Source organism: Cervus elaphus, chromosome 1 (assembly GCF_910594005.1).
Source record: "Cervus elaphus chromosome 1, mCerEla1.1, whole genome shotgun sequence".
In the NCBI taxonomy this organism is placed as follows: Eukaryota; Metazoa; Chordata; class Mammalia; order Artiodactyla; family Cervidae; genus Cervus; species Cervus elaphus.
In genome coordinates, this window is record NC_057815.1 from 69,690,689 (window position 1) to 69,704,558 (window position 13,870).

At 37.9% G+C, this 13,870-nt stretch overlaps 1 protein-coding gene across 14 annotated transcripts in view; it reads left to right on the top strand.

Annotated features, from left to right (window-relative positions):
* EMSY (EMSY transcriptional repressor, BRCA2 interacting) overlaps positions 1-13,462 on the top strand; it is an 81,818-nt gene extending 68,356 nt beyond the window's left edge. For 13 of the 14 annotated variants that reach the window (XM_043907943.1, XM_043907875.1, XM_043907934.1 and 10 more), the window contains 4 exons: positions 2,415-2,566; positions 4,448-5,011; positions 5,971-6,471; positions 10,490-13,462. In XM_043907943.1, the coding sequence (XP_043763878.1) occupies positions 2,415-2,566; positions 4,448-5,011; positions 5,971-6,471; positions 10,490-10,684 (1,412 nt within the window). In that variant the 3' untranslated portion in view covers positions 10,685-13,462. The remainder of the gene's footprint in view (positions 1-2,414; positions 2,567-4,447; positions 5,012-5,970; positions 6,472-10,489) is intronic. The other variant, XM_043907985.1, reaches the window with a different exon arrangement.
* Positions 13,463-13,870: the final 408 nt, after the last annotated feature.

Genomic DNA, 13,870 nt, shown 5'->3' on the forward strand with positions numbered 1-13,870 from the left:
TACTCAGTAAAAGGGAGAGAGACTTTCCTTTTGCAGAGTAGTCAGATTCTTTCTCAGAAATGAGCAGTTTGACATTGAAAAATAAGAGTTGTTTAAAGAAATAAGTGACTGTTTTATGGTGTTTATATGGTCCAGATAAAGGTCACTTCAGCTGTTTTCCAAATATCTACTCTGTGACCTCCCTTCTATAATCTTCTCCCATCATATCATCAGCCTCACTGAGTGTTTTTTTTTTTTTTTTTTACTTCAAAGCCAACTTCCTGACGCTCTTGTATTATTCTGCAGTGGATGTTATTTTTCTTTAACTTACCTGCACTCTGGGGAATTACTATGAAGAGATTTATAGTATTTTGAATTTATAGTATCTTGAGGATTATTCTTAAATGGTTTCAGTTGATCATCTATGAAAACCATTTCATTTCTTAATAAATGTAATAATTATGACGATTAGGGTGGGCAGCAAAAATGTTACATATAATCTGATAATTTCATCAGAAATTATATTTATTATTTTTCAAATGTCATTCATTTCTGATGATGCTTCTATCCGTAAAAAGCTTCATTGATTTGCTTGCTTAGTTTTAATATTATTAATAAGATTTTTTTTTGCTCTTACTCAGTTATATTGTAAATGATTTCAGTATTTGTTATTTTAATACAAACCATGACTCCCTTTTTTCCAGTTTCGTTGAGCACATATGAAAGATTTTATTAACTCATATAATTTAAAATGTATATATAAAGCTTATTGTGAAATGCAGTAAGATACTATGGTGCATTTATAAAAGAGTACTAGTGGTGCTGCCTGTCACCTCATATCACATGTAGGCATATATGTAGCAACAATAGAAAAACCACATTTGTAGGACTTCCTTGGTGGTCCAGTGGCAGACACTCTGAGCTTCCAATGTAGGAGGCCTGAGTTTTAATTCCTGGTCGGAGAACTAGATCCCACATGCTGCAACTAAAAAGATCCCACATGCTGCACCAAGGATCAAGGATGCTGCATGCAGTACTGGGACCCAGTGCAGCCAAATAAATAAATATTAGAAAAATGTTCAAAAAAAAAAAAGAAAAATGGCATTTTTGAATATAGATAAAATGTGTTATAAAAATGAAGCTTATTTGTATTTTACTGGATAGCTTTAAAGTTCTATACTCACAATGGCACTTTTACATTGATTTTGTAGTGATCATCTTATCCTTGGGCATTTGACTATGACTTTTCTAAGTATGGAACCACTACTACTTGAAATTGTAGATCAAGATATATGAGAATTAGAACCATAGATTATTGAGAGCTTTTGATATTCTCAAAATCCTTAGCTAATTTTACAGATTTATTTTTATCTGTTTCTGATTCAAAAAGTTGGTTTCTAGTAACTATAAACATTTTTAAAGCTCTGTAGAATAAGAAGTGTTGAGTATTTATACTGTTTAAAAAGTTGAAATTGAGGCTGATTAAAAGTGATAGTTTGGCATCAACATAGATGTGTAGTTTAAATGTATAGTTTACTCCATGGAACCTTTCCAGCAAGAGACTAAGAGGTGGAATTATTTCCTCTTATTCATTTGTTTTGGATGAGCTGAATTTGAGAAGATGAAAGAACACTGACTTTTCTGTTATTTTGTTAACTTTATATTTTGGTACTTAATCTAAGGACCATTTTCAACTCATTACTTCATTTGGTCCTCTTCTAAGAAATGAAGTTTTATCCTAATAAAAAACAAAAATAGACAAAATAAAACCTCTGAATTTTAGAGATTAGTAACATAGAGTTTAAGTGACCTCTTCAAATTCACATAGCTGATTGGTGGCAGAATGGGACAGAATCCAGTTGTGACTGTTGATCCAGTTCTCTTTCTGCAGTATCACTTTGACCTCCTAAATCTTTAGGATATGAGAGAATGTCTTTTGTATATAAAGGAGTGAATGCTTCTGGCTTTTGTATTACATTCAGAACTGGGATCAAGAGGTTAAAAACGTGTACTGTCTCACTATCCTTAAAAATATTAGTCTAGGATTTGATTGCAGAAATTGATTGTTGTTTTGTTACCTTAATGGGGTAAAGGTCACTGGAGAAAGAGTGCAACTCACAGGAGGATGTAGCTTTAAGGGATTTGTTCCTCCTTTGTGGTAATAGTTTTCACAGTGCCTCCACATACATTTCTCATCTCATCCTTATAATAGCTCTGTTATTCCCATTTTACAGATGAGGACACAGAGTCTCAGAGAAGATAAGTGACTTTCTCAGAGTTACACAGCTCATAAATGGGCAGACTCTGGTCTTCTGCCTCCTAGTACCACACTTTCTCTCTGTGATGCAATCTCACAGACAATTGTTTAAAATGACTACTGGTTACAGATGCTGTGGTGATTTCTGGAGAAATATCATCACCTCCTCTATTTTCAGTCAGCCACCGCTCCCAGCCCCAACAGCCCTCCCAGCCTCAGCGGACCCTTCTCCAGCATGTGGCTCAGTCACAGACTGCAACACAGACATCCGTGGTGGTGAAGTCCATCCCAGCTTCTTCCCCTGGAGCAATCACCCACATAATGCAGCAGGTTGTATCTCTTCTTTTTCCTTCTACCTTCTGTAGCTGCTTCCTTCCTGAAATAAGATTCAGTTTCATCTCCTATTATAAGAGGGGAAATAACTAAGTTAAAGAGTGTTAGTGTAGTTCTTTCATCTGTGAGGGGTGAGTACAGGAAATGAACTGAGAGTCTTAACACCAGAAAGTAATTAAGAAATAGTATTCTTGGGTCTTCTGTGAACTCAACATTTCAAAAGGGTAAAGCTATCTATATGAATCTATGACATCAGAATTGGTCACTGTTTCTATGTATTTTCTTGTTATGGAAGGGTTTATCACTGAGGCAAGATTTTCAAATGAAATAGAAGTTGGCTTCTTTAAGCTGTTTGATGCTGAGATTTTCATTTGTTTTACTTTTTGCTTTCATAATGAATCCTTATGGGAACATTAAAAATAACTAGATAAATATTATTTGACTTCTTTTACTGAAATGTGACCAATTGAGGAAGAGATTCAACAGGAAGGAAAATGAATTAATATAAAACAGAAAATGTGGTACCAAGGGTAATGGGGAAAAGGTAAAAAATACATTGACATATTGATTTTGTGCCAGATACTGTGCTTTGAGCTTTAAATGCTTTAACTTATTTAATTCTTGCTATGAGCCTGCAAGGTGATTGTATCATCCCTCTTACAAATGAGGAAACTCATGCCCATAGAAATTAAATAACCTATTCTGGATGGCAGAACCAGGATTTAAATCTAAAGATTCTTGCCTCTATTATAAAGTGATATCATAAATATCAGATTTAAGCATGACTTATCATTACTCAACTGGTAGCAGTTGACCCTAATTACAGGCAAACTACTGGAAAGGCATGAAGAAATAGTTGAATTAAAAACCTATACGCGTAAGGTCATTATGAGATAAGGGAGAGTTTCAATTGAATCTCAAAGTTTTAAAGTTTAAGTAGATGTGTAGCATTTGACAAAGCAGTGGGAAGGATGGGATTGAGATGGATCATCTGTCACTGAGGGAAATCAGATGGCCAGAGATTTTGCTGGGTGTCAGCTCTTAGCCTGGAGTCTGGCCCTCGTCTGGCTGTCCTGACATTGACTTTTCTCAAGACACCCGGGGAGGTCGGACAGCTGGCTCTAACCATGTCACTCAAGATCGCTGCTGCCTCCCAACACTATTATAACTGATATCAGGCCATCTCTGTTTCTCCTGACAGGAGTGCTCTTATTGCTGCCATAGTTTCCTACCCTCCTGGGAGGGAGCCAGGTGTCTGAAAGCCATGCCTGGTGGCGTGGAACCTAGGCGAGGAGGGTTGGGGCAGAGGGCAGATCACTCAGACCTTGGTAGGCCTGGCCACCCGTCTCCACCCTTAGCAAAGAGGCCCTCTGCGGAGACTGGGATGGGCACAGCCCTCAGACAATGCCTACCTCCTGGACTGTGCTAAATGGGTGCACAGCACAAGTGGGCGTCTCTGAACCTTAGATTTTCTCTGGGTACCTCACTTCTGGGTTGCTGCATTCTTCCTTTGGACAGATGAACAGCTCTGGAGCTATGTCCTGAGCCAGGGAGCCTTTTCTTTTCTCATCTTGTGCTCTGCTTGCAGAACATCCTTGTTTTTCTTACCTTTTAAGTTCTGGGCCCTCTGAGACTTTTCTTACTGCAGTGCATTTGCCAGTTTTTGCAGTACTTAATGTCTAAGAGTTGAAATTTTAAGAGTCTCAATCTAAGGCTGCCTTTAGATTTAGAGACCTTGAGAGTTTTTTGGTCTTCTTAGGTTCTCCCTTCTGAAAATTTTGAATGATTCTCATAATCAAGTCTTTTCCAATTTGAGGAAAATGTAGCAATATAGGTGTTTTTCTTATTTCATTCTTACTTTGTGCCTTTTTTACTTAGGCATTAAGCAGTCACACTGCTTTTACCAAACACAGCGAGGAACTTGGAACTGAGGAGGGCGAGGTTGAAGAGATGGACACTTTAGACCCTCAGACAGGTCTGTTTTATCGATCTGCCCTGACTCAGTCACAGTCAGCTAAACCGCAGAAACTTAGCCAGCCACAGCTGGAACAGACTCAGCTGCAAGTGAAAACTCTGCAGTGCTTCCAGACTAAACAGAAGCAGACCATCCACCTGCAGGCAGACCAGCTCCAGCACAAACTCCCGCAAATGCCCCAGCTTTCCATCAGGCATCAGAAACTCACCCCTCTCCAGCAAGAACAAGCACAGCCCAAGCCAGATGTACAGCACACACAGCATCCCATGGTGGCCAAAGACAGGCAGCTTCCTACCTTAATGGCACAGCCCCCCCAGACTGTAGTACAGGTGCTTGCAGTGAAAACCACGCAGCAGCTCCCTAAACTGCAGCAGGCTCCGAACCAACCAAAAATCTACGTGCAACCCCAAACCCCCCAGAGCCAAATGCCGCTCCCAGCCTCTTCAGAGAAACAGCCGGCAAGCCAGGTAACGGAATATTGATAGCATGCAAAGTTAAACTTCTCTGTTCACGGAAAAAAATGAAAACATCACGACCCTATCGTGATTAGCGGTGCATTCTCCTGGCAAGAGGAAACTCAAAAGCCTCATTACGCTGGTATTACTTTACTACATCAGAAGGTTGACATTAGGGAAGAAATGTACGCACTAATATAGGAAGAAAAAAAGCATAGCACTCAGAACTTGAATTTCCAGGCAGTTTTTAATGAAATAACTTCAGCATTGATCAACAATGCATAGATATACCTAAATTATTTTTATTTTTTAAGCATAAAGTATTTATTTCCGTGCCTGTAAACTCTTATTTCTATGGCGGTAATGCTAATAAGTAAACTACAGTCTTTTAAGGAGCTTCATTGACCGTTTTCCTTTGTAGTTTACACCACCACCATTTGGTTAATAAATTTATCTTCTAGATTTCAGAGGAATTATCTGTGAATATTGAAAAGAAAAATTATATTAGGGAAAAGTAGTGGCTTTGGAGTGATGTATGTGTATATGTGTGTATTACAAATACATATATATATAGAATATGTTTGTATAAACGTATTTTAAATCAAAAGATTGAAAACCCCCTACCTTTATTTTAAAAAGCTGAAGATTATATGAAATGACTTGAGATGGGTTTAAGGTGTACTGTGTGGGGATGTAAACCCCAAGGCAAACAAGGCTGCTGTGACTTTTTTCCTTTACTGCTATAAACCTTGGCTGGCCGAACAAAGGTTCTTTTGACCCCTCCTCTTTCGCTAGGTTTCTTAAAAGTAACCAGATACTTTCCCATCAGCCCTCTTATTGAAACACCAAGCTTCAAAATATCTTCCTAGTATACAGCACAAATGTTTCTTTTGCCATTATTGTCTGGGGTGTTTGATAGGTTTTCTCAAAGATATGTAGCTGTAACACACACAACCCCAATTTGTTTTCAGGTGGAGCAGCCAATTATAACCCAAGGATCCTCTGTTACAAAGATAACTTTTGAGGGGCGCCAGCCTCCCACAGTTACAAAGATAACTGGTGGCAGTTCTGTGCCTAAGTTGACATCACCAGTTACAAGCATATCTCCCATTCAGGCCTCTGAGAAGACAGCAGTGTCAGACATTTTGAAAATGTCTTTGATGGAAGCTCAGATTGATACAAATGTAGAGCATTTGGTAGTGGATCCCCCAAAGAAGGCTCTTGCCACTAGTGTGCTCACTGGTGAAGCAGGATCATTACCCTCCACCCATGTGGTGGTGGCAGGGATGGCGAATTCCACTCCCCAGCAACAGAAATGTAGAGAGTCCTGTTCAAGTCCATCTGCTGTTGGCCCTCCCCTAACGACAAGGAAAATCGATGCACCAGGAGTGCCTGCGACAGGCCAGTTCATGCGTATTCAGAATGTAGGCCAAAAGAAAGCTGAAGAGAGCCCAGCAGAAATTATCATCCAGGTAAGAATCAGAAGGAACATAAGAAATCTTGGGTGTCTTGAGGGTTGTGGGTTTGGTGTGTTTTGGGATGTCACAGGAAGAGTCAAGCCAAAATGGCAAAGAGATTATCAAATTTGGCTTATTACCTATTACAAATATACAAGTTTATAATTATTTTTTGAAACAGAGTCCTAGAAAATTGATAGATATTTTCACAACAGTACACCTCAGAGACAGTCAAGGGCCCTGAGTCCTTGTGTCCACTTGATTCATAGATGCAAGCCACACTTGCCAGTGTTGACTCAGCAGTCAACCTACAAGATCAACAACTTTCCAGGTCAAATTTTGGGCTTCTCAGTCTTTGCCCAGAGTATAAGTAGTTTGTACTTCTGGGATATAACTGGATTGTACTCCTATTTCAAGTTAATTTCAGAGACCCTTGTAGAAACACAGTTCTTGATCTTGATCCAAATATATGGTTTTTCAGCACTATAAAATCTTAATTAACTGAAATGTCTAGAGAACCATGTTGTAAGAGAATGTTTCTTAGTAATTTAATTTTATAACTAACCTGGGATTAACCATAAAGCTTTGCTTTTTATTTCAATCATTATATTATTGAAAAATCTTATTATGGTTACTCTCCTGCCTTGGTAAGTACAGGCTAGTGAACATGATGGATTATTCATTGACAGTAGATTTTCCTATGCCTCACATTCCCTTCATTCTAAAACTCATCTGTCATCATATATAATCCAGACTGAAGAGTTACTGGGTCCAGACTAGCTTTTAGAAGTTGTGTTTTATTTCCCTCTCTCCTTGCAAGGTTTCAGGTTTTTTTCTTGACATTTGTCATTTTTTGCTTGGAAGGTATCAGAGCAGCACATTTTAGTTAATTGAGAATTTGGATTTATTGAAATGTGGATAATCTAGTATTTACTATGGATGGTAGTATTTATTGTACTATATTGTGTGACTTAGATGATTCTGTAGTAAATTTTGCCTTTCCTGTGATCCCAAGCCATGAAAGAATGCAAATTGACTGATATTAACCCAGATAGGATTTATCTTAGTATAGGGGAAATGGTTAAATGCAAATAGATCTGGCCATTGAATTATTCAAGCATTTTGTTCCTGTCAAAACAAATAGTGAACTAAATAATTGTTGACCAAATGAATTTGTTACGTGTTTTTTCCTGCTGAAGAGGTAGCATGCGTGCTAAGTCGCTTCAGTCGTGTCCGACTCTTTGCGGCCCTATGAACTGCACCAGTCTCCTCTGTCCATAGGATTCTCCAGGCAGGAATACTGGAGTGGGTTGCCATGCCCTTCTCCACTGAAGAGGTAGGGTTTAGTGGAAAAGGAGGTTTTGTGGCTTCGCTATTCACTCTGTGACTTTGGGCAAGACTCTTAACCTCACTGTGCCTTAGTTTCCTCATCAATGAAATGGGAATAAGGAATGCCTACTTTATGTGATTGACATAAGGATTATATAAAATTGAGATGAAGCACCTAGCACAGTACCTGGCTTGTAGTGATTGCCCAATATATGATAGCTATTCCTGTTTTTACCAGAGTTTACTGTGGCCCCTGGGAGTTTAAGTTCTTTAAGTTCATATACTTACTAAATTCAAAATTATTTTGAATAGCTTATGTGGAAATTATTTTCTATACTTCATGAACAGGGGTGAAAATGTAATTTGCTTCGTGTATCAAAGATGATAGCTAATGAGTAGGTTCTCTGCAAGAATACTGAGCTAATTTTTAGCGTTTACTATATCCTGGGTTGATGTGTCACTATGTCAGAGGGAAGAGCAGCATTAAGGACCAAGCTTTTGGAGTCAGAAATAGCTAGATTTGAATCCCACCTGTAATCCTTACCTACTTTGTGGCTTTGAGCAACAGTTAACCTTTGTCCCTGTGATGAAGGGGAAACAATAACAGCTCAAAGAGTTGTTTTGAGGATTGAGTAAATATCTGATTAAGTGTCCTATATAGAGTAATACTCAATAAGGATAGCTCCTGTTGTTATAATCATCACTAACAGATTGTTAAAACATTTATTTTCAGGTCTCACTAGTTATGCTTAGCTTTGACCCAAAGTATTGATTTTTACTCATTCAGTAAAATACCTACTGACTTGAGTGAAAGAAGTCTGCAGAAGTTCTTTGATTTCTTGAAAAATGTTCTGTAAAAATTCAGCATGTTTAATATTGAGTACTTTGTAGACAGATAATCCATATTTCTTTTATTCATTCATTCATTCATTCATTCCACATGGGTTATTTGACCTCTGTGTTCCAGGCACTGTGCTAGGTGTAAGGATGGAGGAGTAAACAAGTTGAGTGTATCTTCTATTTTGAAGGAGTCTGTATGTATATGGAATTTATAGAATTTAGATCTGTAGGGATATTTAAAGCATATCTTTTCTAATTATCTTATTTTACACAAAATTAAACTAAAGCTTAAGAAGGGAAGTGACTTATTCAGAGGTCCACAGCAAGTCACAGCTAGAGCTGAACTAAAATTCTGACCCCACCAGAGACTTTTTCACAGTGATCAGCTGTATGGAACAAGGGCAGGAGGGTGAGGGAAGACAAAAAACTTTACCACTTTAGAATCAATGCCTAGGCATCTTGCACTATTTTCTTGATAGTATTAAAACTAAATTTGCATCTCCCCTCAGTAGAAGGTTGTTTTGGTTAGGTGTATTTTCAAAATGCTGATATTCAACTTTGCTCTAGGTTTTTTATGTTAAAGATACATTATTCATTGGGAAGGTAAAGAATCCTCTGGCAATGCAGGAGACCTGAATTCAGTCCCTGGGTTGGGAAGATCCCCTCAAGACGGGAAAGGCTACCCACTCCAGTATCCTGGCCCAGAGAATTCTATGGACTGTATAGTCCCTGGGGTTGCAAAGAGTCAGACACGATTGAGGGACTTTCAGTTTCAATGTGTGCCAGACCCTGTTCAAAGTTCTGGGTATCTAGCAGTGAAAAAGATAGTCAGGATCTGTGCTCTGGTTCAAACTGTCTTGGATCTTACATTCTAAAGATGAGAAGAAAACAAAGAGATGATAAATCAATAAAGAAAATGTTACAGAACATAATAGGGGCTAGGGGTGGGATTGACCCAGTACTCTGGTTTCCTTTCATAGAAGGAAGGCTTCTCGAAGCCTTTTACTTGAAGCATTTGAGCTAAGATGCAGATGATAAGAATGGAGCCAGCCATGTAAAGATTTGGAGGAAGGATATTCCAGGAAGAGGGGAAGAACTAGTGCACACACCCTATGGTACAAGTGAGTTTGGCATAAGGCTGGAGACCCAGTAAGGTTTTTGATTTATAGCAAGAACAGTAGGAAACAATTGTAGAATTTTAAGTAGGGGTATGATATGGACTGATACACCTTTTAAGAAGGTATATAATAAAGTTGAGAAAAAAAGAATCTGACAAGGCAATATGACCTAATATGTGTTTATCTTTTGGTACTTTTATTGTTTAAAAGACTGTTTGTCTTCTCTAGCCTTATTTTTAGTAAATATTGTTACTATGTGACCCAAACAAATAAGTTCACCTTTGAACTACCAAAGGGCTTAAAAATATTGTGGTATCAGTGGATTAATCATTCATCTTGCAGAAGCAAAATCTGATGCATTTACATTTAAAATTTGCTTAATGACCAAATAAATATATCCTCAGAGCCTGTCTCTTGAATTAGGCATGGACTTCAGCCTGCTTTGTTAGAAGAGGCACCATCAAGGAGTGGAGAGATCACCTTGCGTTGCAGAGGACTTGGATTTGAATCCTGGCATCCTAGCATTAACCCTGACCAACTGTGTGACCTTGATTAAGTCACTTACTATCTTAGTTTCCTCATTTGTAAAATGGGAATAATATTAAGCATCTAGCATAGTGCCTGGCATCTAGTAGTTGTCCAGTTAATGTCAGTTTCCTTATTTCCTTCCTTGTTATTGTTGAGGATATCCTTCTGTTACCCTTTTTTTTAACCATGAAGCTTCTCTCCTCTGTCTTCTCTTCCAGGCCATTCCCCAGTATGCTATTCCTTGCCACTCCAGCTCCAACGTGGTCGTAGAGCCCAGCGGGCTCCTTGAACTGAACAATTTCACCAGTCAGCAGTTGGATGATGATGAGACGGCCATGGAGCAGGACATAGACAGTAGCACAGAGGATGGAACTGAACCCAGCCCCTCTCAGAGTTCTGCTGAACGATCCTAGTGTTTTGGACACAGGAGTGCACTTTAAAACCTACTTGGTTACCAAGTGTCCAGGGAAGCCCTTGTAATTTTGATGTCTAAAGAGAGCACTTTGCCCATGCTTAGACTGTGGACCCTGAAACAGCAGTGTTTCAACAAGAATTGCTGCAGGAGTAGCATTTTAAAACAAGATAAAACTCACAGGGGAATGTACTTTTTTTTAGAAAAAGAAAAAAGATGCACATCTACAGCGACATAAGACCTGATATTCTTTCTCTATTGGACCATGGCTAATGGAAAAGTTTGTCTTGCAGTGGAAAGAGACTTTTCCTGTGAATGTTCCTCAACTGGTTTCTACTGAGCAAACACCATCAAAAAAGGAGAATGTGAATAGTTTGTATTTTGAAACAGTGTGTCAGGAACAGTTTTGTTTTTTTTTTTTTAAATCTTGTATGTTTTTGCAAATCCCTGCAAGTGCTGAATTGGTTAACATTTTACATCTCCTCAGTTCATATTTTATAAAATAACTAGTTCTTTGATACTGGCATTAAAGAATCCTTGTTAGATGGTGGAAATCAGGTCCCTCACCAGTGGGAAGTGCTTCTTTGGGTGGTTTGTACATTCTCACCAGTTGTATGCTAATTTATTGTGTTGTTGTTCCTTTGTGCTCTAGGCAGCACACTTGCTTTCTATTTATTTAAATGTAAACATTTCAAAGCAGGCCATATTCCTTCTGACAAATTTCCTGTAAGCCAGGATTGTCTACCCTTTCCACCTCCCACCCCCACCCCCTTTCTCCTTTAAGAAAACTTATGAGAAAATGTTTCATTGTGGAACAGAGGAAAAGAAATATTTTCTAGTCCAAAGGAAATGTTCAGTTATGTTCAGGAAAACAAGTTATTCATATGATGCTATCTTAACACTGAAATTGCACATTCATGTTGGACTAAGACTTTGAAAATAACTTTTACATACCTTTGTTTAACCCCCTTTGAAATGTATAAAAAGTTCAGTTACAGTTCTAAATGTAATGTTTTTAAGCATTCTACCTTTTTAGGACATGATTTGTTTAAGCAATATGTTTGGGTCTTGTGATCACTGTCTGTCACAAGTAGAGTGAAGGGTAAGAGGGTGGGAACGGGTAAAAGTCAGTTTTGACAAGTTGTGGCAAAGGAAACTATACTTTTCATTTTTTAAAAAAATGTAAATAGAAAAGTTTTTAACGGTTTTATATAGATTTCACTATAAATAAGCATTTTAAGACTGACAAATGTTGAACTGTATATACATGTATCAGCATAACTGCCCAATTTTTTGGTGCTGAAGTACTGTAAAGTAGAATTCATCAATGGTCTCCTAATTTTTACATCTATATCTGGAAAAAAAAAAAACAAAAAACTGTGATCCTATAGTTAATAAATTCCCACTAGAGTGACACTGATGATCTAAACACAGGCATTCACAGATGCACTGATTTCTTGTAGTTGTCATTATTTCTGCTACATGATAATGACTTATACCCATAGATGGAGCTGTTGGGTATTATTTTATTGTACAAATTCCTGTTTAAAAGACTTTGTGATTGTTTCTAGTTAAGTAATTTTTTTAACCTTTTGGGTCATAGACTTCTTTGAAAATCTGATGACACTTTGAACTCTCACCAAAAAGAGTGAAAACTCTCACATGCCAATATACATGTTAGGTTTTGCAATTTTTAGGGGTTCATGGGCCTCTAAGCCTATCTATGTGTTCCAGGTTAAGCCCTCTGTTAACGGTCAGTCCATTACTTACAGATGTAAGTTTTTATAAAATAAAGTATCTTTTAAATATTCGTGGATCAGGTAACAGCAAACTTGAATAAAGTCACTATGTTCTACTTCTGCATGTTCCGGCACCATAGCATATCTGTGTCCCTTTGAGAATTTAGCCTTAATATGTTTTAGCAACTAAAATGGCAAATGAAATTTCCATAGTCTGCATTTTTAAAAATTAGTATAATTTTAACAAATTATCAAATGAGGGATTTAATTTTTTTTCTTTTAAAAGCTGTTAATCTCGAGGACAGCATGAATTTCAATTTATTTGACAAATATTAATTAAACATTCTTCTGTGTGCTAGATGCTAGGCTAAGCACCACGTATGTACCATAGTGAATAAACAGACAATCCTTCCCTTATGGAGTTGACAAGCAGGGTTACCGGCTGATGAAATGGATATGAAGGCTAAAGGAAAGAAGAAACAAGAGTGGCTCTTAGGTTTCTTAATTTAGTGGGTGGATGGTAATGCCATTCATGGATCTCTAGGCATCCTTTTACTGAAAATCTTAGCATTAGTTCTTTTACTGTGTCATATGTTTAAGTCCATAAATGTAAGTTTACGTCATCCGTGTGAAAGATATTCCAAGATTACAATGCAAATGCTACAAAATTAATAAAACCCTAACAACTGGTATAAGCAGTGATAAGAAAAATCCATTTGGTTTAAAGGAAACTTTGATAAATGCTTCGTACTAGGAGTTGCAGTTTATGGTGAAATTACACAATTTAAAAAAATTAGCAGTTTTACTGAGATTACTTCACGTCATACCATTCACCCATTTAAAGTATTACAGTTCAGTGGTTTTTTAGTATATTTGGAGTTGGGCAGTCATCACTACAGTCAATTTTAGAGCATTTGTGTAGCCCCCCAAGTAAACCCTGTGTGCCTGAAACCACCACCAGCCTGGCCCCAGGTATCCTCTAATCACTTCTGTCCCTGTGGATTCACCTGTTCTGGACATTTCCCATAAATGCAATCATATAATAGGTGGTCTTTTATGACGGTCGCCTTTCACTTGGTGTCGTGTTTTCAAGGTTCATTCATGTTGTAGCGTGTGTCAGTGCCCCATTCCTTTTTATGGCTCAATAACAGTCCGCTGTGTGGATGTACCACATTTCTTCCATCCATCAGTTGATGGGCATTTGGGTTGTTTCTACTTTGAGGCTTTTATGAATGATGCTGTATGAACATTTGTGTACAAGTTTTACATAAGTTTTCAGTTCTCTTGGGTAAATATCTAGGAGTGCAATGTCTGGGTCATGTGGTAAGTATTTTTAACAGTTTGAGGAACTGCCAGACTCTTTTCTACAGTGACTGCACAGTTTATATTCCTGCCAGCGGTGTCGGAGAGCTCCAGTTTCTCTGTCTTGGCCAATACTGGCTGTAATT